Genomic DNA, 27261 nt, shown 5'->3' on the forward strand with positions numbered 1-27261 from the left:
GTGCCTGTGAAAAAAGGGTTAAGAATTATATGCAACTCTATGAGGAAAAGACACACGATTGCAATTTTATGCATTCTTTTGGGACTGGGTGCCAAACTAGCAAACATGGCAAAGAGGGCGCCCTAACCAAAACAAGGTCTTTAAAACATAAATTTAAACTTCATTCAGTCTGCTGTGGTGTTTGATACCGCCACAGAATCTCAAAAACACTTTCCTTCTACTTTTTGTAGTGAATGTTAGTTGTATTAATGAAATAATTAACTTTGATTTTATTTGTAAGCTCTTTTTTTTGTAACAAAAAGTTTATTTAATTACTTTATCAACTAATTTAAAATATATAAATTTGAACAAACTACTTGTGTTGCCTAAACTTGTCTAGTTCTAAATACGGATCAACACAAATAACAGGCGTAACGTAATGTCTTAAAATATACCACAAGAGTTTTACTTTTTAATACCCAAACCCTAGCTTTTCAGCAATGTGCTTCCTCCTCCCCCTAGTTTGAACTATTCCCTGTTGTAGTTCTGATTTGTACACAAACCTGGCTGTGGCTGTTGGACTGTGCCTGTCAGTGAGAGACTGAATCTGAAGCCGACATGCAAGGGTAAGGGAAATGCTTGCCCTTGGCTTGGCCTTGCTTGACTTCTTGAGTCAATGCCTAGCCCTAGCCCTGGCGGCCTTACACTTTCGTTTTGTACTACAGTGACGTCCTGGACATCAGGGTACATTTCTGGGGCGGAAAATTTTCACAGCTTCATAACTGAAATCTTACCTGCAACAAACCACTATTAATTTCAACAGATTCACACTCCATGGCAGCAAATATTTTTCTGCGGTGGGTTTTGATCGCCATATATTCTTCATATAAATCCGTCATTTTCATGAAATAATGCAGCTCCCAACGTTAAGAAATTCAATTTTGTTTTTGACTCTCACAGTGTCGTGTGTACGCAAGACGCACGATGCGCAAATATTTCGTTTGCGTTTGCGTGTTTACGCTTTGCAGTCAAGATAATGGTGACCAAGAATTCATGAGAATGCGTCTTGCATCATGCGTCTTGCACGCGAATGTATACGCGTACGCACGGCAACAGACAACACTGTGAGGAAACGATCAAAACGGGAATTTGTTAACGTTGGGAGCTGCATTATTTCACGAAAATGACGGATTTGTGAGGAATATATGAGGACCAAAACCCACCTCAGAAAAATGTATGGCGCCATAGAATGTGAATCTGTTGAAATTAGTGGCTTGTTGCAGGTAAGATTTAAGTTATGAAGCTGTGAAATTTTTTCGCCCCAGAAACGGGCCTCAATAGTTAGGACTTGATGATGCCGTGTATTTATATGGTGCATCAGATCTAGTTGCGATAAGGTAATCCTCATGCCGATGGCGTAGCCAGAGGCCTGGCGGCCGTCGGCATGGTTGGGGGGGAGGAGGGTTACGTTATAATTGCAACTATATCAGATCATGATTCATGTATAAAAAATGTCGTAATAGTGTGTAAACTTAATAACCACTATAATTTTGGTGCAGACTTCTTTAAAAAAACTCCACCAAAATTACCTTTATTCTAATCTAATATTAATAAACAGTACAAATCAGTATTGGCCCAATCAAAACTTGTGTTAACAATAAAAAATGAACATGCATCATAACAACATCCACATCGATTAATTAATTAATTAGTTATAATGAATTGGGCAATTGTTGCTAATTTAATTCTGCCAATCGAGCACGCTGATTGCAAACACTCGACCATTGTTCGAGGTAGTGGCTGGGTTTATTACCGGCACCCACTTTTTACGAAAAAGCCACCAAATCTTCTAAGTTTTAGCACCTACTTTTTGACGTGTATACTTACAATACTAAGGCCATGTCCGAATTGGCGGCTACAGATATGCGTTGAGGTATAGGTCGTCCAATAATTGTAACCATAGTAGTTGCGATAACGTAACCCTCCTCCTGACGGCGTAGCTTCACCATCGGGAGGAGGGTTATGTTATCGCAACTAATGACCTTGCTGATGTCATTAAATGTGGTTTTGAAGTCAACGCCAAGAACAGACATTGATTCAGCTAGAAGAAGTCACTGAAGGGTTCTGTGGGTGCACAGGAAAATTTAGACAACCGTGGGTAATTTTCTGCGCTTCATTTATGATTTTTTTTTTGCAGATGGGTTTGTTCAGTCAGCATCAGTTTGTTCTGGATTTAGACTGTACTCAATTCCCTTATAAGAAAAAACAACAACTCAGGAAAGCTGTCACAGATAATGGAGGAGTCATCTCATATATCCTCACCAAGAAGGTAAGACTAGAGTAATATCTTATTGAGCTCTTGTAAAGAGCTTCAGGGGACCCACAACGACTCTGACCCGTCATAGGTTGAATGATATATGTGGAGAGAAGATGATGAAGAAATGCCCGTTTGATTAGTTTTGTGGGAGGAAAACCAAACAAAAGTAGGACTATAAAATATACTTTCTGCTGAGATTAAGAAACAGTCGTTTACAGATTAAATATATTCATATTTTTACAATTATTTTGTCATGCACTTGTGTACATTATATGGAATGGGCGCAATATAAATGAATAAATCATTATTAAATGGATAAATTATAATTTTTTAAGGAAAGGGGGATGGAAACTTCTTTATTACTTTGTACGCATTGCATTGACTGTATTTAAAGCTGAACCTTTTCCACAATCTTATTGTCTTTACAGACATCCTTCTTAGTTGCCAGCAATGGAGCCAAGACAGCTGACTCTTATAAAGGTCGCACTGCCCAGAAGCAAGGGGTTCCCATTGTTGGAGTCAGCTTTATAGAGAAATGTGTAGAGGAGGGACGCTTGCTGGACAAAGATAACTTCCTATTGGTTGGCACTACTGCAAACATGCAGTTTGGCTCAGGCAAAATCACAAGTGAGAAACACTGCTCCAAATTATTATCTTAAATACTGTAACAACTGATATCTGTTGAATACTTGAGAATGTTGTTTGGTCGAACTGTCAAAGTTGTATCTCATCAGTTTCGCTTTTCTAATCTTTGTTACTGGTTTTATTTCATCAATCAACAGCAACCAAGACGCATCATGAAACAAAGAAGCCAGTCAAAATATCCTTTTTCAACATCAACAAGTTCAAGTGAGTATACTTGTCTTTGATTAACACTTAACCAAACTTGTTTAAATACAAAAAATTATTTGATTTAACTAAGAGAGTTTTGCAGTAACATCATGTGAAAATCTATTTTTAATTGTGTTGGCTCTGAAAAAAAGGTTACTAACACTACATAAAAGAGATATTCACATGGTGTTACTGCAAACCTCTCTTAGTCATTCTTTCACCATGCAAAGTTTCAAATCCTACTTATTTTATTAAGATATTTATTGATGCTGATTTTCAATTTATTGCTTAGGGTCTGGCAGTGGGGAAACATCAATTCACCAGCTTTCCTTGAGGACAACTATGAAGTGGCTAAAAGTGTTCTTTTTGAGGTAAATTAAATATGAAGTAATTTACATCCAAATAATTTTATACAATTAGATATCTAACTTCTTAGGCAAGACTACGCTCTCTGACAATGAGAATAATTTTCAGGGCTACAGACAAACAATTACAGTGGAATGGAATATGTCTTGTTTTGGCCAAAATGTGCAAAACAGTTTAAATTATATTTGCACTTTTGCTTTATTTGTCATTAACCAGTGAGATCAGGGTTGGCAGACCCCTTCCTCAGACACCCTCCCCCCTCCCCCTCAAAAAATGAAACAAAAATATGCAAAAATAAATAGCTCGATACATTAACTAGCCTGCTTAGATGATGTCTTTACACTGCTCGCTCCCCCCCCCCCCCCCAACCAAGTGAAAATGGTTATACCACTGTAATTTATGTTGTTTCCAGAAGAAAGAAGTCCGAAGCCAAGAGAGATCTTTCTACCAGCTTGAGTTACATGTCATTCCTGATGATGTGTTTGATGGAACTTCAACAGAAATTTACAACGATGAATTGAAGTATAGATTCAGGGTGTTCATCCATAGAGGGGATCTACATGATGTGATGGTAGGTAGCTTTAATGCAACACGCCCATGAGGTCCATAAGAACATAGCCAGGTGGCTGGGGGTTTAGGAAGGAGGTAGTCCTGAACCACTACCTGAACCTCTCTCAGCATGTGTCTTCTTAATCCCAGAAACAAATGTTCTCCCTCTCTGCTGGGATCATGTCCCAGTTGGGTTTGAAAAGTGTGGTTAAAAATATTGCTACGGAAGGGTGGCAGCTAATACATGTAATAGGCAAAAAACTCAAGTGTTTTGGTGTTTCCCAGAGTGTTAACATATTTTAGGTAACTGTAAGGGCACAAGTGTCATGACTGGGTATCGAACCCAAACTCTAATGCTGACAACACCAAAGCTTGGATCTGGTGAACTATACCACTTGGCCATATCATTGTTGAGATTAAGACATAAACTATGTCGATGTTTTTTTTTATATAGAATGAGGATTCCGGCATTCGAGAAGTCATGTATTGTGAGTCAAGTGAGTCTGCAGTGGAGTTATATAGCTTTCTTTATAATCAGCGTCTCAAAATGAAAAGGAGTAAGAGGCTAGCATCAAGATGGATTGGATCTCCACGATACAGACAGGTGATTTAAGATTTCATTCTTATCAAGATGTATGTTGCTGGGGGGGGGGGCCTTGGGGAGGCACCTACTAAAACAAATATTGTTGGTTTTGTTTTGTTTTTTACTTACTTTCTTTTACAATAATGGCAATCTTGCCATGCAAGTGCCCTATGGCTATTGCTAAAACCACATAAAAAGTGCTGAGATTCTCAAAAGCAATAAAGTGAGTGAAGATACACTATCCTCTAAGCCTGTCCTTGGGTACCATGGACACCACTTTTGAGATGAGTTCAGTTTTTTCAATTTAAGAGCATCACAGTCCGGGTTTAGTTTTTTGGCTGCATTTTGATCTTCCAGAGCCTTTGAATATTTTGAAAACCACAAAGAGGCTGAAAATGCCTGATTCATTGATATTGGTACATGTAGATCAAGCAAGGCTTATCAACTGGAGGATGAAGGTTTTTCCCCCTGTTCTGTTTCATGCTCATCCAAAAATATGCTTACTTTAAGCTCAACTGAAAAAGGGAAGAGAGTGACCCCATTTGGCTATTTAGAGGCAGACTTAAGCCTAAACCACATTTGTTCTTACTTATTTTTTGTTTAGAATCAACTAGCAATCTCAGGAGATTGTGACGGAGAGATGAGCCCAGAGGTTGCTTCACTTGTGGAAGGTTTATGGAAGGAGGTCATAGGTGAACTAGAAGATGTCTTAGCGGTAGACATCAAGACTCTTTCTGCTGAAAAGGTTCGTCAGTGACATCAAGGGAGAAAAGAAATTTAGACAATTATAGCTTAGAGAAGAGAAGTCTGTTGTAATTCTAATGGGTTTGATTTGCAGTATGAAAAGTTTAATTCAAGTATTTTGTTATATAGTTTTACTTATACCATTGCCTATTCAATTGTGAGGAATTCCACCTTGCTACTTTCAGTGACCAACTTGTTCCCTTTTTGACAATATTACCACCTTGCTGTGAAGATATGACATAAAAGAAATACATACTATGACTTCTATGTTTCAAGAAGTTGTATTTTGGATATGTTTAGATGGAATTATCGCACAGTTGCTGTAGGACTGTACTCTTGTCAGTTGGCAGGTTGCATAAAATTTGCTTCAGTCGTCAGTTTGAGTGTTTTCTAGGTCTCTCTGTTTGTCAGCCAGGGAAAACACTGTCGTAAACCACATATCAATCTTTCTGTTGGAAGAGATAGAGGCTCAGAAAAGAGTTTGTAGAAACATTCTCAAAGTTTGGTTCAAATGTTCTCATTTAGCTGGCTGTGTATTAGATGAATTTTCCAATGTTCATCTAACTTACTTGTCACATATCATTACATGTAGGTACGGTCAGTCATTGGTTTCTTAAAATGCTTGAATTAATGTGTGCACACCTCTGCAATTCCAGCAGTTAACATCAACATTTTCAAGACCTTATCCCCTGCATTATTACAATTATATTAATTTTTGTAACAGGTGACTAAAGCAGAGAGCATTCTTCTACAAATCAAGAAAGCACTGGATGCTGAGGACACTGATGATGAGAGTGGATCTGAGTCAGCCATTCAAGAACTGAGTCAGGAATTCTACAGTCAGATACCACACAAGATGCATCATAAAGAAGACTTTAAGACAAAGAGTGTAATCGCTAAGAAGCAAGACCTCTGCCAGGTAATACAAATTACCATTAATTACTCTCCACCTGATTATACAAGTGAGGACATATGCGGTTATTACGTCATCATGAGAAGCATAAAACCATGCTGTAAATTATGGGCATAGAAAGTTTACCTCTTGGCCAGACAATTTTGAGAAGGAAATTTAATCGAAATCAAAAGACAATCTAAATTTAAAAAGACTTTGCCTACCAACAACAAAAATCTCAGATTTGTGGCATTTCGAATACTTTAAATGCTTTTGTTACTTTGTTCTCGATGGTTAATAAGAAGTGTAATTTTAATTTTTTTATTGAATGTTTCTCTATAGCTTATTAAAGACATTGTAAGTGTGAGTGAGACAACCAACTGGTCGAAGCGAAGCAGTGTAGAGTCCAAGTATAGAGCCCTGCGGTGTCACATCAGTTGCCTTCCTGTCAATCATCCTGAATGCAATGACATTAAGAACTTAATACTCTCTACACAAGGGTTAGTCTTTGGCTTTTACTTTGCAGAAAAGTTCACTCATTAGATTTTTAAGCTTCTCCAACATTGGGCACATTCTGTGCAATACGTTATGTTCCTGTAGGCATATGGAATATGCTAGCAATCCAGAAAAGCACCAGAATGCTGAGCATGTAGCATTTTGCAAAACTTCAGGAACAAAAGTGACCTTGAATACTTAACCGTTTTGTTAAGAACGCTCCTACCATTCAGACTTTAGAGAACACTCCCTGACTGCAAAGTTAATGAACTATTTTTAACTTCTCAAACTAAAATGTGTCAAATTTACAGTTGCTTTATTGTTGCTGACCAGGGCCTTGACTTAAACACAATAATATTTGAAACCTCTTGTAGGCCAACTTTTAGTTAAGTTTTTCTCCAAAATGATTTAACCCTCACACATTATAGCGACCCTTTTCATCATAATCTTAGTATTTGGAAGTTGACTGCTATGGAGTTGTAATGTTTTGTCTGCCCTAATTGGATGGCATGTGATAAATGGTTTCTTGAAAATAACTCAATTATTGTTAAAAATCGTCCAATAACTTTCAGTATTCTCATTTTGAAATTGATTTCCCTCCCCATAGGAAGATCTGGCCAGTTAAGATTTTGAATATTTTTGCCGTGACCCGCCCTCTGGAGTTGACTAGCTACAACACTAAGCTTCATAATAGTCAACTGCTGTTCCATGCATCAAGACCAGCTAACTTTGTTGGTATTCTGTCTCGGTAAGTCAGTTATCCGTATATTTTTTAATACATGTAAATGATCTCATTTTACTCCCAGTGGAGTGACAGAGTGGTCTAGTACCCCAGACTCTAGCCCTGGTGTTGTCAGAGTTGGAGTTGGAGTCCTGGTCACGGTGTGTCATTGAGCGAGACACTTCACCCTAAATGGTTCATCCCACGGATGGGACATAAATGACATGTAGCAGCACACATTGGCATGGCTTCTTGGACCAGAGAGAGAGAGAGGCAAATGGAAGTTTTATGAGAGGTGCTTTGACCAATAGGTGGACAAACTGCAGCCTTGATTTTGATGATGATGATGATGATGATAACGATGATAATGATGATGATGATGATGATGATGATGAAGATGATGATGAGCCAAGTTTAATTTTATTTATTTGTTTGCAAACAGGGGTCTTGTTCTACCTAAGGTAGTTGTGGATGATTTTGGAGGTGAGAGGACCGATGCTGGAATGCTGGGAAGTGGAATTTATTTTGCTGATAGCTTTGGGTAAAGAAAACTATTATTTAACTTTGAAATTAAAATTAAACCAACTACTCGCTGACTAACAGTCCAACTGTCATTTGTATGACTGACGCTCTGTATTTTAAGCAGAGGACGTGTTTTTGGACTGAATATTTATTTCCATGCACAATCCATAAAATAATAGGGTACCGGAATGAACAGCAACAAATATTAAAGTTTGCTGATGGAAGCAAGGTCCAAGAAAACTGAGGCCTGCAGTGGCTTGCCTTTGGAAAACCCTTTGTGTATGTAATCATTGCATAACATTGGCAATCTATGTCTACATTGTGTTTATCAATAACTAACTGTTTCCACCATTTAAATGAATGTTGTTGTTACAGTACAAGTGCCAAGTACTCCCACATTAGCCAAACTACAGGAACTCGACTCATGGCAGTAAACCAAGTAGCACTAGGAAACTGTCATGACACAACGGTCTACCAGAAAGATCTCCTGAAGCCACCTGATGGATTCCACAGTGTACATGGCGTCAAGCACAATGGCACCAACCATTCAGACTTTAAGGTATTATTCATTGGAGTTTTAAAAGACTCATGTCAATGTGTGAGGAGTTGAATCGAGGAGTTAGTTTTTGTTCTTAGAGTTGGAATGAAATGCTACTCCTGAGAATTTCAACTTTTATAATTTATAAGGTACTACTCCATCAAAGTGAAATTAATGTAAAATTCAAATGGATATAAGTGAGTCTTAAAGCCAGTGGACACTATTGGTAAATGTCAAAGACCAGTCATCTCACTTGCTGTATCTCAACATATGCATAAAATAACCAACCTGTGAAAATTTGAGCTCAATTGGTCGTCGGAGTTGCGAGATAACTATGAAAGAAAAAACACTCCTGTCACATGCAGTTGTGTGCTTTCAGATGCTTGATTTCGAGACCTCAAATTCGGAACTAATGAGCTAGGTCTCGAAATCAAATTCGTGGAAAATTACTTCTTTCTCAAAAACTACTCCACTTCAGAGGGAGCCGTTTCTCACAATGTTTTATACTACCAACCTCCCCCCATTACTCGTTACCAAGTAAGGTTTTATGCAAATTATTATTTTGAGTAATTACCAATAGTGTCCACTGCCTTTAAGAGCTTTGTTAAATAGAGATAAACAGATTCCCTAATGACAAGAGGAAGATTGTTCCTAATTATTTGTGAAGTTTACACCAAATGGTTTTTGACCCATAAATTTTGTTACATTAGGAACATTCGAGGTGGTTTTCAGGTACTTGACTATAACTGCTATTTCTACTTATTCTATTTCCTGTCACTAGGGTTTTCTTTTACTTATTATACTATTCCTGTCCACAATGGTTCTTCCTTTTATATGACAGGACGATGAATATGTTGTGTACAACACAAATCAACAGCGACTTCGTTACTTGATTGAGTTTTCATTACCCGATGATAAACCGACAACCTTACCTGTGTGTGACAATGAGGGCGCTAAGGATGTCGAAGAAGATGTTGATGTGGATAACATTACAGAAGATCTATCAACTCCCATTGGTATATTTGATTGTACTATATTTCTTTTGCATTTGTTTGATTTCAGCGAGAATTTTAAAGATAATCATAACTTGTTATGGTGAAGTTTAGGGTCGCATCCTGTAATATTTCTTTGATGATTGTTTGCAGGCGGCCATAAAAAATTCTTTACAGCCAATAATTCATAAAGGGATATTAACATGATTATGTGAGTATTTGAATAACAGTGACTTGCAAATTACACAAGCTGGCCAGAGATCAATCACGTGTAACATTTAAGGTCGTTTCTAAACCAACTATCATGTTTTAACAATGATCTTATTCCTGTTTAACTCATAGATCTCAGCGATGTGCAAAGTGTAGAGAATCCTCTAACCAAGATTAAGCCTGGTCTTCTCTCTAATGCTGATCAACCTATACCATTGAAAGCTGTCCATGTAAGAGCCAGGCTACTAGACTTGGCTGCTCAGGTTAGTCCACTATTGGAGCGAGCAAAGAAACGTTTACTAGAAATTAACAAATTAACCATGCCACCAACATACATGTAAGCGCTAGATGGTTCAGTTGGTAGAGCGCCTGACCGTTAATCCAGAGGTTGCAGGTTAAAATCTGTTCTAGTCAATTTTTCTCTAAATTAGAATTTAAGTAGTCGGTTTTCTTAAAGGAACACGTTGCCTTGGATCGGATGAGTTGGTCTATGAAAAATGTTTGTAACCGTTTTTTATAAAACGCATATGGTTGGAAAGATGTTTTAAAAGTAGAATACAATGATCGACACAAATTTGCCTAGAAATTAAATGGTTTTCCTTTTACTCTGCGAACTAACACGATCGACCATTTATGGGAGTCAATGACTCCCATAAAGGCCGACCGTGTTAGGCGACGAGGTAAAAGGAAAACCGTGCAATTTAGAGGCATGTTTGTGTGGATCATTGTATTCTACTTTTATAACATCTTTCTACCTATATGCATTTTATAACAAACAGTTACAGCAGCTTTTCAAAGACCAACTCGACCGATCCAAGGCAACGTGTTCCTTTAAGGTTTGTTAATTTACAATGATATGATTCAGTTTTTCCCTTTGTCAATGTGGGCTATACGCTGTGTACTGGTCGCTTTTCCAGCTTACTTCTGCAGAAATAAAATTGTGAATAGATTACAAAACATAACAAAAAATACTTGGACCAGTGTTTGTATGAATGTTTGATGTTCTCATGCTCTCTACTTTGGCAGGTTGTTGTTCTCCAAGTCTATGCTAATGATAGTGACATGCCAATAGAAGCCAAGTATGTATTTCCCCTGGATGAACAAGCTGCAGTGTGTGGTTTTGAAGCATTCATTAATGATAAACACATCGTGGGTGAAGTGAAGGAGAAAGAAACTGCTCACAGGGAATATAAAGAAGCAATAAGTCAAGGTCATGGAGCATACCTCATGGATGAGGAGAAACCGGTAGGTCATAGTTCAAAGGTCAATTGTTGCACTTGTAGATGGAGTTTTGAGCGAGTTGAAGCGAGGGAGTTCAAATCAGTTTATGATAGAATTGTATGAGAATTCCAACAGCTTAGCCACTGAGTTTATCCCATGAAAAACAAACACCAAGTTTTACTTAAATTGATTTGTACTTTTGTTACTGGTTGTGATAGGTTCACCTCCAAAATCTGACTGTATGAATAAAACTGTCCCCCTATTTACTTGGTGCTAAAAATCCAAACACAAGCAATCATGTCCTGATAGTTTACCCAGGGAGGCCATCCCTCCCTCCCTCCCTAAAGCGATGGAGTGAAAAACAACAAGCAACTCCGTGCTGCAGGAGCGGTTTGGAACATTGATTGAAATTGCTGACTGATCTGAGATAAATGTGAAATTCATCTTATCTGCTGCTTTGCAAGCTGCAAGCAAACATAAATAAATTGCAATAAATGTTGTAATGATTATAAGGTAGACTTTTTATAGGAAAACACAAGGACTGATTTCTCTGTCAGAAACTATTGGAGTTGTTGTAGACTTTTTGTGATTTTCTTTAAATAATTGTTCATTGTTTAAATTTCTGTCAAGGATGTTTTCACTGTGAGTGTTGGAAATCTCCCGCCACTTACGACTGTTGTCATCAAGATAACCTACGTTGCTGAGCTCGCCGTTGATGGGGATAAGATTCTCTTTACGTTACCAGGAAGTGTAGCACCATGGAGGAAAGACGACGCTTTAGCTCAGGAGACTCAGACAGATGTTAAAACAGTCAAAGTCAATTCAGACACAAAGAGGTTAGCAATATTCTGATCAGGAAATATTGACTGGGATTGGCTTTTTAAGTCACTAATCTTGAAATTTGTTGAAAGAAAAAAAAAGATAACAGCACAACAGTAACATGATAGTAAGATCTTTTAAAATGTGTAAATAATGTCTATTCACTAAATTGTCTTTGATTTGTTTCAGAGCTTTATCAGTTCATGTTGCCGTGGAGATGCCCTATGACATCCGAAGCTTGGAGTCTCCAACTCATCCAATCAAACAAAAGGTGAGAGGAAAAAATATTTTCAAAGCTTCAGATCATTTGGAAATTTATTGCCTTCTGAAAACTACTTTTTTTTCTCTCCCTTTTTTACATGTGTGTTTATTTCTTTGTTGACAGCAAACAGCAGCTAAAGCAACTGTCTGCCTGTCAGAAAAGTGTAGCGGACTTGATGATGGATTCCAACTTCTGATTGGCTTAGCAGAGATTCATGTTCCCCGAATGTGGGCGGAGAGACACCCCACAGAGAAGGACAGCCAAGCATGCATGCTGACCTTCTACCCTGAGTTTGATGCTAACAGCTCTAGCCAATCAGAAGTGGTGATTCTTTTGGACTTGTCCAATTCAATGCGAGGAGGAAGCAATCTGCAAGATGCAAAGAAACTTGTGATGTTGATCCTTCATCATATGGCCAAGGACTGCAAGTTCAATATCGTTGTTTTTGGAACAGGTAATTAACAAAGAAAACAGTTCCTTTATTCTTTAGAATGAATATTGTTTTTACTTCTACGATTTCAAGATTGGAAACTGGTCTGGATTTCAGAATGAATCGCTATTCCTATCATGTCATCAACACAAACTGTGGTTTTCATTGTCGCAGTGTGACGAGAAAATTAATTTCAGTCTACTGGAGTGTCATGGCCGAGCAGTCTATGTGCACTATGTTGAAGCTCCGTCCTTTACAGAGTATGGGTTCGAATCCTGACCTAGTAGTTAATAATGATGCGTTAGTCTTTGAGCAAGATACGTATACAATATTTGAAGGGACAAAATGCTCTAGATCCAATAGATTGGTATGCACATAAAAGAATAACAAAACATTTATCTCGGTTGAGAAGGGGTTTACCTTGTGGTTTATCCAAGCACCCTTTTCTACAGGTTTCCTCAGACATCCAAGTTACAGTGATATATTTACTTTTGAAGCATTCTTTGTTTCATTACTTGAAATTAAAAATGTTAATAATAACTGTATGTTTATTCACTTCCCTGGATTGTATTAATGCACACTGATTTCATCTTCCTTCCTCAGATTTTGAAGAGTTGTTTCCTCAAAGCAAAGTCATGAACAAAGAGACAATGAAAACAGCTCAGAACTTCATGCAAGGTCTTTCAGCCACTATGGGCAACACAGATGTCTGGCGCCCTCTTAAGGCATACTTTATGCTGAAAACTGGACAACTCAGAAATATCTTTTTTATATCTGATGGTCATGTCAGCAATGAAGAAGCCACGCTGGAAACGGTTCGTAAGAACTGTCGTCACACAAGGGTCTTTACATTTGGTATCAGGTATTCGTGAATTTCTCACTCATTAATCTGGATGAAAATTCCTTTCATATCAAAATCATTTTATCCGTCCAATTCATACATTAACAAGAAATAACACTTTCACTCAATATTTTATACAAAGTAATGGGACTATGCTTCTCACATTATTAAATTATACTTCGTGTCTTTCAAAGAGTTGTTGTTCTTAGGGTCCTGAGCATTCCTTGAACCATCTCAACTCCTTAGAAGTATGCACCAGCAGCATAAGTCACTCCTTGGTGATGAGAAGCAACTAAGTGTTTTTAAATAATAATAGAAATAATAAGATTTTCTCAAGGACACAAGTGTGATGACTGGCACCCACAATTGTATCTCTTTTCTAATACATTTGTATTTGTTGCTCAAAACCAGTTGATAACACTACGTAGAAAAATTGCAAAAACTAAGTATACTATTTTTTGATGGAAATGTTTATGTAAAATCACCTCATCTTACAGAGCTCATATTAATAAGCAAGAATCAGGAATCCTGTACCTAATACATCATAATAATACAAACTGCATTCAGTTTAATTCTTGTTGTGGTTAATTTGATTGACAGTGCTACAGCTAATAAGTATCTCCTACGTGCAGTGTCCAATACTGGAGCTGGTGCCTTTGAGTTCTTTGATAACAAGACCAAGTCCAAATGGGAAGGCAAGGTATGTATTTAGATGATCATAGCTAAGGATGGGGTTTCTTCAGCTGAAGGATGTATATTAATTTTGGTTACTACCCATACACCGATATGTGTTAGCACTGTATACTCAGTACTTTCTCGAGTCCTGTGAAAAAATATCGCAGGCATGTTACTCGGGTGGGATTCGAACCCATGACCCTTGCAATTCTAGAGCAGTGTCTTACCAACTAGACTTAAGCCATGTGCAATTTGTGTGTGATTTGTCTTAATAGCCAAAGCATTTTTTTTGGTTTTTATTAGATGTTGACCAGTTTTCATTATATCAGGTTTTTGACAGTGATACTTAAGTTAATTAGGGCTCAATGTCATTAGATACTAATAACAAATTACAGATTGGAGCTTGCAGATAACCTTTATTGTTCAGCTACTAAGCAAGTTTTATTCTGTGCTTCACATACATTTTTGCTCAGTGAATCGTCGAACAAGGATCATTCCAACAGATCAGAAAAATTGCAATTATGTTAAAGAAGTGTTTAAACAATGTTTGATTTCATCTTGCTGATTGCTTCTTACAGGTCAAGACACAGTTAAGTAGAGCCTCAGAGCCGGTTCTGTCGTCTGTCAACGTCAAATGGTGTCAGTTTGACGATGATGCTCCAACTCCGATCCAAGCACCCAATCACATCACTTCATTATTCAGTGGTGCTCGGCAGGTTGTTTATGGCTTTGTACCGTATTGCACTCAGGTATTCAAACAAGCTCTTAAATTCAAGTGTTTATTTTATTTTTTAAAGATAATTATTGAAACTTAAAACTTTGCTCTTTTTTTTAAATGTTGTTGAAATTGTATATCATCGTAACAAGGTTAGATTTTGTTTTTGTATGGGTTTTTCTTGATACCATATCATCGGTTTCCAGATATATTTAGACATGATTGGAAATTGTCATAATACTGCATGAAGATTATTGTTATTGATTTTCCAGGCTACATTAACAGCAACAATTAATGGCCATGAGGTATCTACAATGGTATCAACTCATGAGCTTAGCATCACACGTGGAAAGGTAAGCACTTTGCAAAACGTTAGAAATACTTAACATGCCAGAAATACAGGCTCAAACCCCTTCTCTTCTTATTAAGTCTAACTTGGTTCTTTTGCATGCATAAAGTAACATGGCTTTACGTCCCTTAGGAAGGACGGAGCAATAATGGTAAAGTATCTTGCCTAAGTGCCACGACCAGAACTCAAACCAACTTTCCACTGTAATATTAGAAACACTAGAGATTCTGCCCCATTGCTCTTAACCGCTCTGTCAAAACATGCCACTATGAACTTACTCCCTCAGTATTGTCTGTTTTTAATTGCGTGTTCAACCAGTTTTTACTTTTAATTTTCCATTTCCAATTGATTGTTTTCTGTTTCTAGATTTTGCATCAGTTGACAGCCCGCAACATCATTCGTGATTGGGAGGAAGGTTCCTTAGCAACAGATCACACCCAACATGAGGCAAGGAAAGCTGAGCAGAAGACGTACATCGTCAGCTTGAGCAAGAAGTATTCCATTGTTACTCAGTTTACTAGCTTTGTGGCTGTGGAGGTCAGAGATGAGGTTAGTGAAGCTTTCTGGGTGTGAAGTTGCCTGGTTTTGCTCCTGCGATATACACACATGCACAATACGCTAGAGTTCATGCAGACAGAGGTGTGATCTGAACTCAAGGCCTTTGCAATGCTAGAGCAGATCCACTTGACCACCAAGCTAGCCCAATACTAGAGGCAGCTCAAATCCTTAGTGTTAGCGATGATTTATGAGATGTTACTTTAGTCAGACTTGTTCTCAGCTTTCAAAATTTTGTTGATGTTTTTCACAGGAAGGTAATGTACTACAAGAGTGGTGACTCAGTCTTTAAACTTTGAAGGGTTGTGGCCATGTGGCTATCGCACAGCATGACCCTTCCAGTTTTAAACAGCATTTATAATAAGACCTCATCCTCCTCTTTTATTCCCTCATTGAAACCTTGCATCAATAGGTCATAATTCCTTGAGCTTCCTACATACTGCGCTGACTGGCTGCTGAGTAATAATAATGTTATATTGTAAAATGATGTTCATTTTGTAAGTCATCAACATTTGGTATTGTTTAATATATTTGACCAGGGTAAAGATGAATGCGTGGAGTCTGTCAACTTTTCAGTTAATTTTTGTTTCTTTTGTTAGAATGAAGGTGAAAAAGTGAGGTCAGGGGTCAATGTAACTGATCTATTGAAGGAGGAGGAAGTTGATTCTTTAAAATATTTGAACTGGCAGAATGATCATTCCCAAGATGCACCTGAAGAAACCATGGTAAGTACCAATATCAGTGTTCATCACAAAACCTTTAAGACGCCCTAGCTGTAAAGAATTTGTCCATGTTAGCTTGTCTAATAATAATAATTATATGGATTTATAATGCGCACTTTTCCAGAAAACCGATCAAGGCGCCTACACAAGGTCTCCCTTTGCTTCAGCCACCTGGGCCCAGCCCAGTTTTATTTGCTTAAACTCCAGAAGTGATTCGCGCTTGGATAAGTTAGTGAAGGAGATTGCTTTACTGTCTTTGGGTAAGGGGGATTGATGATTTGATGAAAAAAAAGGATGCAACTTTCACATCCATTGTCAGGTTATTATTAATTATAAGTCACACTGCAAAAAAAGTTGTTATTTTCAGTGTTTTTCTTTCTCCTTAAACCTCTACTTTGTTTTTCTTTTGCATCTGGTAACCTAATATATACTTTTGTTTACATTTTCCAGACTATAGGGCAACTTGAGGATTTCTATGCCATCGAGCAGTGTTATGAAGAATGTTATGAAACATTTGAATCCAACAACGTTCTGGACAGCATGGACAATGAAGAAGGTACATTTTACTAAACTTTTTGGCCTATTGTTCTTTCACCATTTCATACATGTAGTTTCAATGCATATTCTCTCTCATTACTTCATATTGAACTTTAGTGTTTGTTATTAGTAGTGCATGAAACTGAAGAAAGCTTTTTTTCCCTGAAATTTGTTCATCACTTGTTGCTTGATTCTGTGATGTGTACACTGTGACCTGCTGGTAGTAGTATAAAAATATCTCTGAACAGCTGTAGAAAAAGTGAAAGGTACGTTACAGAATCCGTAAGAAAACAAAATCGTGAAGATCACAGATTTACATCAAACTCAGATGGTCTAATGATGATGATAGTAAAAAACATCCCATAAAATATTTCTGCCTAAAATGCCATATTTGATGAGAAATAAACAATTTTTCTTTGTGTTTGGAGTTTATCGCTCAGTGAGCGTTTTATACATTTTTTTGTTTTGTTTGCATCAATGTCATGCAAAATGTGTCATCGGATTTTCTCATGACCCATATAGCTGAACGATCTCAAACTTCTACAGGTTTGTCAGTGTATATTTTGAATTACATAAAGTGCTTACACTGCCAGCAACTGTTTTGTTAGCAAAAACCAATTCTGTAATGTTCCTTTAAGAATCATAATAAAAAATTGTTGATAAGGGTACTTTTTGCATTATTTCCCATCCTTCAATATTTTGCTGTTCCTGAGTGCATATCTCTTTAGATACAACTGCAACTTCTCTAGGAGGGGCACCTTGAGTTCAAATCCCACCGAGAAGTGGGACGTAGTCTGGGACTGTTTATCCCACACGACTAAATAAAGCACTGAGTATGCTAAGCTTCCCATTCTTCAGTATAAGGATAATACAAATTATCCCAATTATAATAACGTTCACAATTTTTCACCAAAATTGAGTTGAGCCTGCCGAACTAACTGCTGGGCTACGGTTAGTCACAGCGCGTAATCTATTCCTAAGCTATTTCTCTCATAGCAAACTGGATTTACACTAGTTTTCTCAAAAATCGAACACTTGTGATAACATTTCGTCTTAACTAACTGCTGCAACCTTCCACTTATAAATGTTTTAGTTTATTGATAATTACTTACAAATTATATAATTTCTTTTTGTAAAGATTATATGTGTGCCTATTCAGCTATTGACATGGGGTATGAAGAAGTTGCAGATGGTAAGTAACACTGGTAGTAAATTGGTTTGTGTAGGGTGGGGGTAGATATACACAGGTGGCCATAACAAAAGGGGCAAGAGGTCCACAGTCTGCACAAAGGGAAAACAATTCCACAGTGGAGTTTGACGTACTAGGGTGATCCACAAGGAAATTTGTACACAAAGTCTATGTGGGTTCTTAATTACAGGGAAATGCAGACAATGGGAGAACAAAGAGAATTCCTCGGTACACCATGAATATACATGTTTGTGTGTGTGTATACAGCCCATATTAAAAGCTGATTGAAAACTGCTCACCAACTAAAATAAAGTGAGGTACAAATGCAAATGCAGGTAACAATTGTCAATCGCCAGACACATCAAACTTAGCGGAGATTTTCTAATTAGCTTAATGAAAACTCACCACACAAGCACACTGGTGTAACAGAAGAGGACAAGGAAATACACTCGGAAGAGGTATAAGATGAAAAAAACAACAGGAAGGGGGATTGAGATGGAAAGTTAGTGGTTACCTTTGGTAGATATATATCACATCCCAATTACACAGTAAAAAAAAGTGCTTTGAAAGTATGGTTTCATTTTTATCAACAATGTGAGGTTTCTAAGGAAATTAGGCACCACAAAAGAAATCCCTTAGAAAACAGAACACCACACAAACCTGCATGTTTAATGTATGAACCTACTCTATGGCAGGATAGATTTTTAACATCGTTACTAAATAACAATAAATAATAAATCCTTCTTGTAAAGTGCATTCTGGCAAGGCCCCAATGCACTGTACAGGCATGAAACTATTTTAAAGAACACAAACAAATTATTCAGCTACACATTGTTATACAAAAACGCATAAATAGAAATTTTACAAGATAAAGAAAAACAACTGGCAGGAGAAAATGTTTGACAAGTCACATGCTTAGCAGATGTGTTTTAAGTGAACTCTTGAACAAATCTTGTGTTTCTTTTTTTTTTTAACTACAGCTATATCTCAACCCCTAGAAGATGAGGATATTATGGACACATATTCTTTAGGACTCCCTGAGGTGGAAGGGGAGTACGAGTTTCCAGTAGAAGCTCAGCAAGCAATGTCAAAGATCAGACGTCGCTTCTTTTCATCAGAGGGGGGTAAAATAAAGGGAGAAAAGAAAGGTAGGATGTAAAACATTAGTTTAATTATACTTCAGTTGAAATGCATTGTTGGGGACTAATACTTCTTTAGCCACGTCCATAAAAATTGTGTCCATCCACGGTTTTATTTTTCAGAGCGTGTTAGAGCTTCTTGAGTAATTGTTTTATTTAGTTCCAGGATTTCATTTCGTCACATGAGAAAATTGAGTCGGCATCACTGTGATTCACAAAGCCATGAACCATGGCAAAAAATCTGACTTGACCAACATAAATACTCTCTTGGAAACTATAACTGTGTGTGTCAAATCAGTCTTATTCATATATCACTTCCATAATTTACATTACAGTGTTAGAAAAAATGCTTTGAAAATAATTATGTGGGGTTCTTTAGGAAAGTAACTGCTAAAGAAATCCCTAGAAAACAAAGACATCTCAGAAAAAAACACCTGGCATCTGCATCTCGAATTCAACAATGGTGTATTCTATGAAAGATAGTATGTTATCATTGGTACTTTGTATTAAACTACAGCTGTATTCAGGAAAGAAGAAAGTGACTCTGAAGAGGATATGTATGATGGATTCTGTGCTGATAATGAGATTAAAGAGATTAGTGCAGACTACGATGCGGTACAAGTAGAACCAGAGCAAGAGAAACCAAGAATCATAACCAAGAGACACCTTAGGGGAGCTGTAAAAGGAAGTATGAGGATGGATCATCCAGGTAAGTTCAATTATTCTACAATTGAAATGCAGCTTTAGGAATGACACTTATTTAAGAGTACGGTACCTACCTTTTGAAACATCAAGTCCCATGTGTCATGTCAGTCTCAATCAAATTTGGTGAGTTATTCACTCACTCACGTCAAGTTGCCAGCTTGTGGTGATGATCTGTTGCTGACATTGCACACATCTCTGCCCCGAGCAAGTTACAACCTCTGCTTAATGTTCTCTTTCCAGTATTGACCAGTAATGGCCAGTATATGTGGATAAAGGTCAATTGCTTACAATTCACTGGCTCGTCTGCCAAATTAGTACAATAAGCAGAAAGCATTTTATTATTGGGCATCAATGCACTTGGTATTTTAAAACCATTTCTCTTTTGTGATTTAATTGCTTGCGTGTCGATTTCACAAAGATAGTCTTAGGAGTTATTAAAAACTCAAGGCTAGTCCTAAGTTAGGACGAGTAACTTGACCTAACTCGAGATGATACTAGTCTCAACTCTTTGTGAAATCCACCCTGGTTCTTTAATACGCATACACTACATATGGGACCATCAGCTTTGACATCCCACCTGAAGGACAAACCAATACTAGTTTAGTGTCTTGCGTATGAACACAAGTGTCATAACCGATAAACTAAACCAGTTGACACAACTTTGACATGACTTATTGTAAACAATAAACAACACTTTACCATCATCCATACAAATTTATTCTTTTAGAACATGTTAAATTACCATGCCCACTCAAAAAGAGGACACCAGCAGTTGGTGCGTTGATGAAGGAATCGAATGAAGAAGATTTTAAGAAAGTCATGCCCATTTCTTGTGGGTTCTCGACAAAGGTAAACAGCTTTTTATTATAACACCCTTTCAAAGATTCTACCTTGTGATAAGTTGAGAACACATCACATGTCTTATTTTTTTTTGAAAGCCACAAGCTATACTCTAAGCAACCAATTGTTCTTCACCCATGGAAATGAGTGTATTACACCTACAGCAACCAGTCTTCTACACCCATGGAAATGAGTGTATTACAGCAACCAGTGTGCTAGCAGCAGTAGCTTCGTGGTAACCAGATGTCAAGGCACAATGTTGACCCAACTCACCTGACGCCATGTTCAGAATAATCTTGCATACCCCATATTGGTTGTCAATGTCATTGTGTGTTATTCAATGAAGTGCGCATTTTAGGCAATGCGGCGTTTACACGTAAACCTATTGCGAACCAAAATGATGGCACAGTCGCCGCGTATAACTTGCGTGGAAGGGGTCAATATGTATGGGGTGTTAAAAAACAAATGTTTACTGCTTTTACTGTGCATGGTTTAAACTACCACTAATCAGTGATATCTTTGTTCAGGACCTTGTCACTAGAGATTTACCCATTCAGTTCCCCTTGCAATCTATTGCTTGATATCTGAAACAAAAAGTTGTATCATCTTAAGGTGATGTCCCCTGGCTTTCCAGGCTGTATCGTAAACTTGGGTGTGATCCCTGATATTTGTTTTAGTATGTAAGTTCTTATTTATGAAATCAATCTTGGTTTCCAAGTGAGATTTCACAGAAGCCTCTTCTTAAATATTTTCTGACTCATTATTCAATTGTGGGTGGTAAAAATACATGATTTGAGAAGTGTCTATATTTTGTCCTTTCTCTGCTTGCCACAACCCTTCAATGAAATTTGTATTACATGGAAATTTGTATTTAGGTGGAAAAACAACAACAGCAACAGCAGCAAGCTGTTGATGTTAAGCAGTAAATAAATGTAAAATTTTTGTAATTCAGCCTTTTTGCTGTGAGGACAGTTTTTTTAATAAACCATTTATCTATCTATCTATCTATCTATCTATCTATCTATCTATCTATCTATCAGATGTTGTCAAGCATTCAATCAGAAGTTACATGTGATGAAAAAAGTAAGAAGAAGAAGAAGAAGAAGGCGGGACCCAAGTTGGATGAAGATGTCAGAACAGACTCTTGGGAAGCAAGTGAGGTTCAACAACAGCCCATGTCTAACATATACAGCATTTTTCATTTAGATTTATTGCCTGAATTGAAAAGTGTCGATGAGACTATGCCTAAGGTAAGCATTAATTATATCAGTGAGGGCCTACCATTATTTGTGTACCCCTTTGACATCAGTTTCAGTGACTTTCACATACAACTAAATCTAAAGTCAATACGATTTGCCTGTTAATATTTGTCAATGTAAGAACAACTAATTTATGAAAACTTTTGTTTGTATTGAGTGGGATTAAACAAGTTGTTAGAACCATTGATGTTAGTATACATGTATGCTAGTTTGGGAACTAATTTTGTTTGTAAAAAGACAAACAGTTTTCTTGTTTACCATTGTCTAAAAGCTTGTGACTATGTTTTTTTTTTCTCAGGGCTTTGAGAAATTCAAAAAACAAGTGGAAGGTTCAAATAAAAAGAAGGAAGTAACAGCTGGTTCGGAGGCAGTATTTGACAGTTCAATGTCAGAAATACACAAAAGCTTGTTGTCTGGACCTAAAGCTTCCCGGCAATCACTGCCACATCTGTCACTCATGTCATATGCATTAGGATCATCTGTGGAAAAAGGACCTCCATCACTACCATCCCCAATCCCAAGTGCATCTGGATTATCTGTAACCGATAGAGGTGAGTCGCCAGTCAACACAACATTCCAAGCAGCAAAACAAACTGAGGCATCTACATATGGAGAACTTGGTTTATCTCAGCAGCCAGCTATGTTTAAGGGACTTCCACCACCCACACCACTAGCACTTAGAACTGGATCAGTGGGATTTGGAGAAGCCAAGGCTGGTTTGTTTGGTGGACCTCCACCACCACCACGAGCCATTGTGTCAGTGGGATTTGGAGAAGCCAAAGCAGGTTTGTTTGGTGGACCTCTACCACGACGACCAGCACCTAGGACAGGGGGAATTCAAGACACCAATGCAGGTTTGTTTGGTGGACCATCACCACCAGCACCTAGGGTAGGGCGATTTGGAGAAGCCAGGTCATTATCGTTTGGTGGACCACCACCACCACTAGCACCACCACCTAGGGCAGGGCGATTTGGAGAAGCCAAGGCAGGTTTGTTTGGTGAACCTTCACCACCACCACCTAGGGCAGGGCGATTTGGAGAAGCCAAGGCAGGTTTGTTTGGTAAACCTCCACCACCAGCACCACCACCTAGGGCAGGGCGATTTGAAGCCAATGCAGGTTTGTTTGGTGAACCTCCACCACCACCACTACCACCTAGGGCAAGGCGATTTGAAGCCAATGCAGGTTTGTTTGGTGAACCTCCACCACCACCACTACCACCTAGGGCAAGGCGATTTGAAGCCAATGCAGGTTTGTTTGGTGAACCTCCACCACCACCACTACCACCTAGGGCAGGGCGATTTGAAGCCAATGCAGTGTTGTCAGCACCAGCACCACCGCCACCACCACTACCAGCATCACCACCACTGGCAACACCTATGGCAGTGGTACTTGGAGTGGTTGGCAAGAATCCCCTACAAGAATTACGATTACATCCTCAAAGAAGATCTGCAACTACTAGTACCTCTAGAAGATCTACTAGTACCTCTGAAACCTACAAAGCTGCAGGGGAAAGGAGTACCTCTGGAGCAGACCGTACAAACAGTGCTGATAAGTTGTTGATGGCCTTGAGTACCACTTTTGAAGACAGACTCTGTGATATTGACAAAGGTAAGAATATAATGCCTCATTTCAATGTTGTTAAGTTTATGGTTTGCAATGAAGAATTACTGTAACTACTGTAAAGAGCTCAAATGCATTAGAGCCAACTCAAATAAGTATCGTTCATTAGGAATGTTTATCATTCCTCAATATGTTGTACATGTACATTTAAAATTGTTATACCTTTTGATTTTCCGTTATGGAAATTCTGTTTTGACAGTAATGTTTATCGTTTTTGATGTTTTTTCTTTTTTATTAAAAATGCAGATCTGGACATTGAGACCAGTGTTGGGATTAGTGATGGTAGAACTAACATCGATGTAGTTATGGTTCTTCTTACACAACAAAGGAAGGTAGGATACCATGGCGGCTGGCTTCTTAAATGTAGGTTATAAACACTTACAAATGCTAGTCCTGGCCAATAAGTGGTCTAGTGTATCAAACTCAAGCTCTGGTGTTTCTGATTAATCTATGTCCTTCGAAGATCATATGTACAGAAGAACAGGCGATGTTGGAGGCTCCGATCAGTAAAAAACGGGAAAGAAAGTAGACATAGAGAAGAAACGAATAAGACGTCTACCTGTCAGGCGCCCTCAACGTCCACTTGGAAGTTATACGAAACAAATAATGAATGTTTTAACGAAAATATTTTCATTTGTTAAAAGATTGAATGTTGCATTCAACTCAGCTCTGCCTCGTTGAATAGAACATTCCATCTTTCAACACACATTCGCACCATTGCACTCATAAACATTCATTATTTTTGTGTATTAGTGTATGAATAATTACAAATTAATTACACTTTATATCTTCTATTAAATCTACTGTAACGCTTTTTTTCAGGCTGGATTTTGGTCATTGGGGTCTGTTTTTGAGTCAGTTGTGGGGGTGAGGTGCTCATACATTTCACAGATGTTGATTGATGCTGGTGTAAAATCACTAGGTAAGTAAGATCACTGTATGATGAACAATTATCCTCTACTTAAAGCCATTGGACCCTTTCGGTAAACAGTATTTTCCAAGGCCCACACTTCGTGTATCACAACTTCTATATACAATAACAAACCTGTGAATATTTGGACTTAATCGGTCATTAGAGTCGGGAGAAAATAACGGGAAAACCCACCCTTGTTTCCGCACGCTTAGCCGTGTCATGACATGTGTTTAAAATAAATCCGTAATTCTCGTTAACAAGAATTGATATTGTTTTACTGTTTTCTCAAAAAGTAAAACATTTCATGGAATAATATTTCAAAAGAAGTATTTCACCACTACCTTCTGTAAACCCTGTAAGTTATTTGTAAATCTGTGAACTTTTTTGTTTTTTTCTGCACCGAAAGGGTCCAATGGCTTTAAATAGATCAAGTTAAAGGGGCTATATAACTTTTGTAGGACAAAAAACACAATTTCCACAGATTTACACTAAACTTACACAGTTTGAAGATAATAGTAGATAGAAGAAAGCTTCCCTGAATATAATACATGCTGAGGTGCTGTAGTTTTGGGGAAATTAGTTTAAAAAAATCATGAAAATAATTTTCGTCTCATGAGATGAAAATTATTTTAATTATTTACAAACGTATTTTCATGACATTGTTTTTACTCATTTCTCAAAAACTACAGCACCTCAGTTAGTAATATTTGAAGGGAAGCTTTCCACTATCATTATCTTCAAACCCTGTAAGTTTAATGTAAATCTATGGACATTGTGAAAAAGTACCCAAATCCTTTAAGAGTCTTCAGGCTGTTTAACAAGTTGTGTTAATATCGGCCTTCAGTCAACCAAATTAAAGTTCCTGTGTCAAATCAGTGTGATGTAGTTTTTAGTAAACAGTAAAGTTATAAGTTTCGCACAGCTTTGAGGAAATGTTAGTTTTTCTGGTCTTCTTATTTAAAAAGTCTGTCTATGCAAGACCATGCTGTCACCTTGTCTTGCTCTCAACAAGCTGATTGGACAGAAGTTTCATTCATAGCGCCATTTCCTTAGAGAACAGTCTTCCTATCTCTTTTGTTTGCAGCATTCCTAAGGAAAGGATTCAATCTTTCAAATGCTTCATGAACACCTTACATAAACCAGCAAGGTGATTCTTAGATGCTACTTTTATATATATCGCTGTTTTCTTGTATTCAGCAGTTCTTGAGTCCCAGAGAACCAGGTGATTAGCCAATCAGAGCTCTTCGTTCAAGGGCCTTTAGTGTGGTTCTATTTTTCTTTCTGTTCATTTATATTGTTATATCTTAATAGGCTATTGTTCACATTTACTCCTGATATTAAACAACAAGCATCTACCGAATCTATGTGCACTAAACAACTTGTTTTATTACAGGGAGAGACGTGGCTCGACTTCTTGAGCAGCTTGTAACAACATACCTCGTCATACTCTGCCTAAACAAGGTTCTGAACCTCTCCTCAACTCGCCACTTCAATAGCAAAGAAAGAGAGAGTACTGTAGAAGCGGTTGTGAATGCAGAGAGATGGGTAGCCCAGGTCGAGAGGGATCACCCATCCATGGCTCGACGCCTTGAACTTGGAAGTAGTTGGCATGAGGTCTGTACCAACATCTTTAATGGAGGTAAATAGGTTGCACAGGTGGCGATTTGAACCAAGACAAGATTAAAAGGATAGTTACATGATTAAAGGCAGGGTGTACTTCTGGTAATCTTCAAAGACAAATATTCTCACTTGGTGTATCCCTGTATATGCATAAATTAAACTTGGGTACAATTGGTTTTTAAAGTTGCACAAATATAATTGAAGAAAAAACCCACCACCATTTCATAAAAGTGTGTGCTTTCAGATGCAAGTGAAAAGGGTTTGTGAAAACTACCTCTTTCTCTAAAACTACATTTCTTCAAAGGGTGTATTTCAAAATGTCACCACCCAACAAAATGAACTAGGACACAGGTTGAATTATTGTGGTGTATATTGGATAGCAGAGGAGAGCAACTATTTGGCTCCAACACCAATCATAAAGTATCTTGTCAGACCAATTAGGAAACCAATGAAATAAAAATCTTTGACTTGATTCAGAATAGTGCCAAGAGAAAAAAACAATCTGTTTCCCCCAAAACACATCTAAACAAGAAAAACATTAATAGACAGTGTGTATATTTTGCTGTGAGATAAAGCTGTCCCCTTGTATATTTGATCCCTTTTTCTATCATTTTTATTTTCATAATGAAATCCGTTATTGTCTTTCAAAATTAACAACAGATTATAAAGAACAACTCAATCTTATGTAAACAAGAATAATTTTGTGAACAAATAAATTGTTAGAAATATAAATATAATTGACCCTTTGCATACTGCCAACAAGAGTTAAACAGCGCCCTCACTCAGTCTAAATGAAGGCCTCTCATTGGCTGATAGTTTTGAATGGAGCGTATACTTTTGCATGATTCCATTGTTTGACCTATGCATTGGTTGGCCTATGTAAGGGGCATGTGTATAATGTGGATGTCATTTATATTTTTTTATGAATGCAGATAATGTATTACTATGGATACATAACAAATGGTAGACTGTACTTTTTTTATCTTACAATATTGCTATTCAGGACAGTTCAACCATTTAGAATAATATAGTGTTAAAAAAGAGTATGCTAACATTTAATAAGGCAAATTAGATACATTATAGTCAAGCCAATTTTTTACATATAATAA

The 27261-nt window shown here is 37.6% G+C and overlaps 1 protein-coding gene across 2 annotated transcripts; it reads left to right on the plus strand.

The window, feature by feature from the left end:
• The first annotated feature begins 402 nt into the window (after nucleotides 1–402).
• On the plus strand, nucleotides 403–26520 carry LOC139946889 (protein mono-ADP-ribosyltransferase PARP4-like). Of its 2 annotated transcripts, none has more exons than XM_071944654.1 (35): nucleotides 403–605; nucleotides 2177–2308; nucleotides 2725–2923; nucleotides 3079–3145; nucleotides 3420–3498; nucleotides 3906–4064; nucleotides 4497–4646; nucleotides 5230–5370; nucleotides 6094–6288; nucleotides 6604–6761; nucleotides 7364–7504; nucleotides 7920–8018; nucleotides 8375–8558; nucleotides 9379–9553; nucleotides 9872–10002; nucleotides 10766–10984; nucleotides 11591–11796; nucleotides 11969–12050; nucleotides 12165–12495; nucleotides 13075–13333; nucleotides 13913–14012; nucleotides 14566–14736; nucleotides 14975–15055; nucleotides 15418–15600; nucleotides 16206–16331; nucleotides 16779–16884; nucleotides 18004–18057; nucleotides 19035–19202; nucleotides 19711–19902; nucleotides 20626–20747; nucleotides 21779–21988; nucleotides 22296–23607; nucleotides 23866–23951; nucleotides 24442–24541; nucleotides 25926–26520. In XM_071944654.1, exons 2-35 carry the CDS (start codon nucleotides 2177–2179, stop codon nucleotides 26177–26179), a joined length of 6372 nt encoding a protein of 2123 aa, XP_071800755.1. In that variant the 5' UTR covers nucleotides 403–605; the 3' UTR covers nucleotides 26180–26520. The 2 variants fall into 2 exon arrangements, with proteins under 2 accessions (XP_071800755.1, XP_071800756.1); XM_071944655.1 differs by having other exon boundaries at nucleotides 3909–4064.
• The last annotated feature ends 741 nt before the right edge of the window (nucleotides 26521–27261 follow it).

This window comes from Asterias amurensis, chromosome 14 (genome assembly GCF_032118995.1).
Source record: "Asterias amurensis chromosome 14, ASM3211899v1".
Taxonomy (NCBI): domain Eukaryota; kingdom Metazoa; phylum Echinodermata; class Asteroidea; order Forcipulatida; family Asteriidae; genus Asterias; species Asterias amurensis.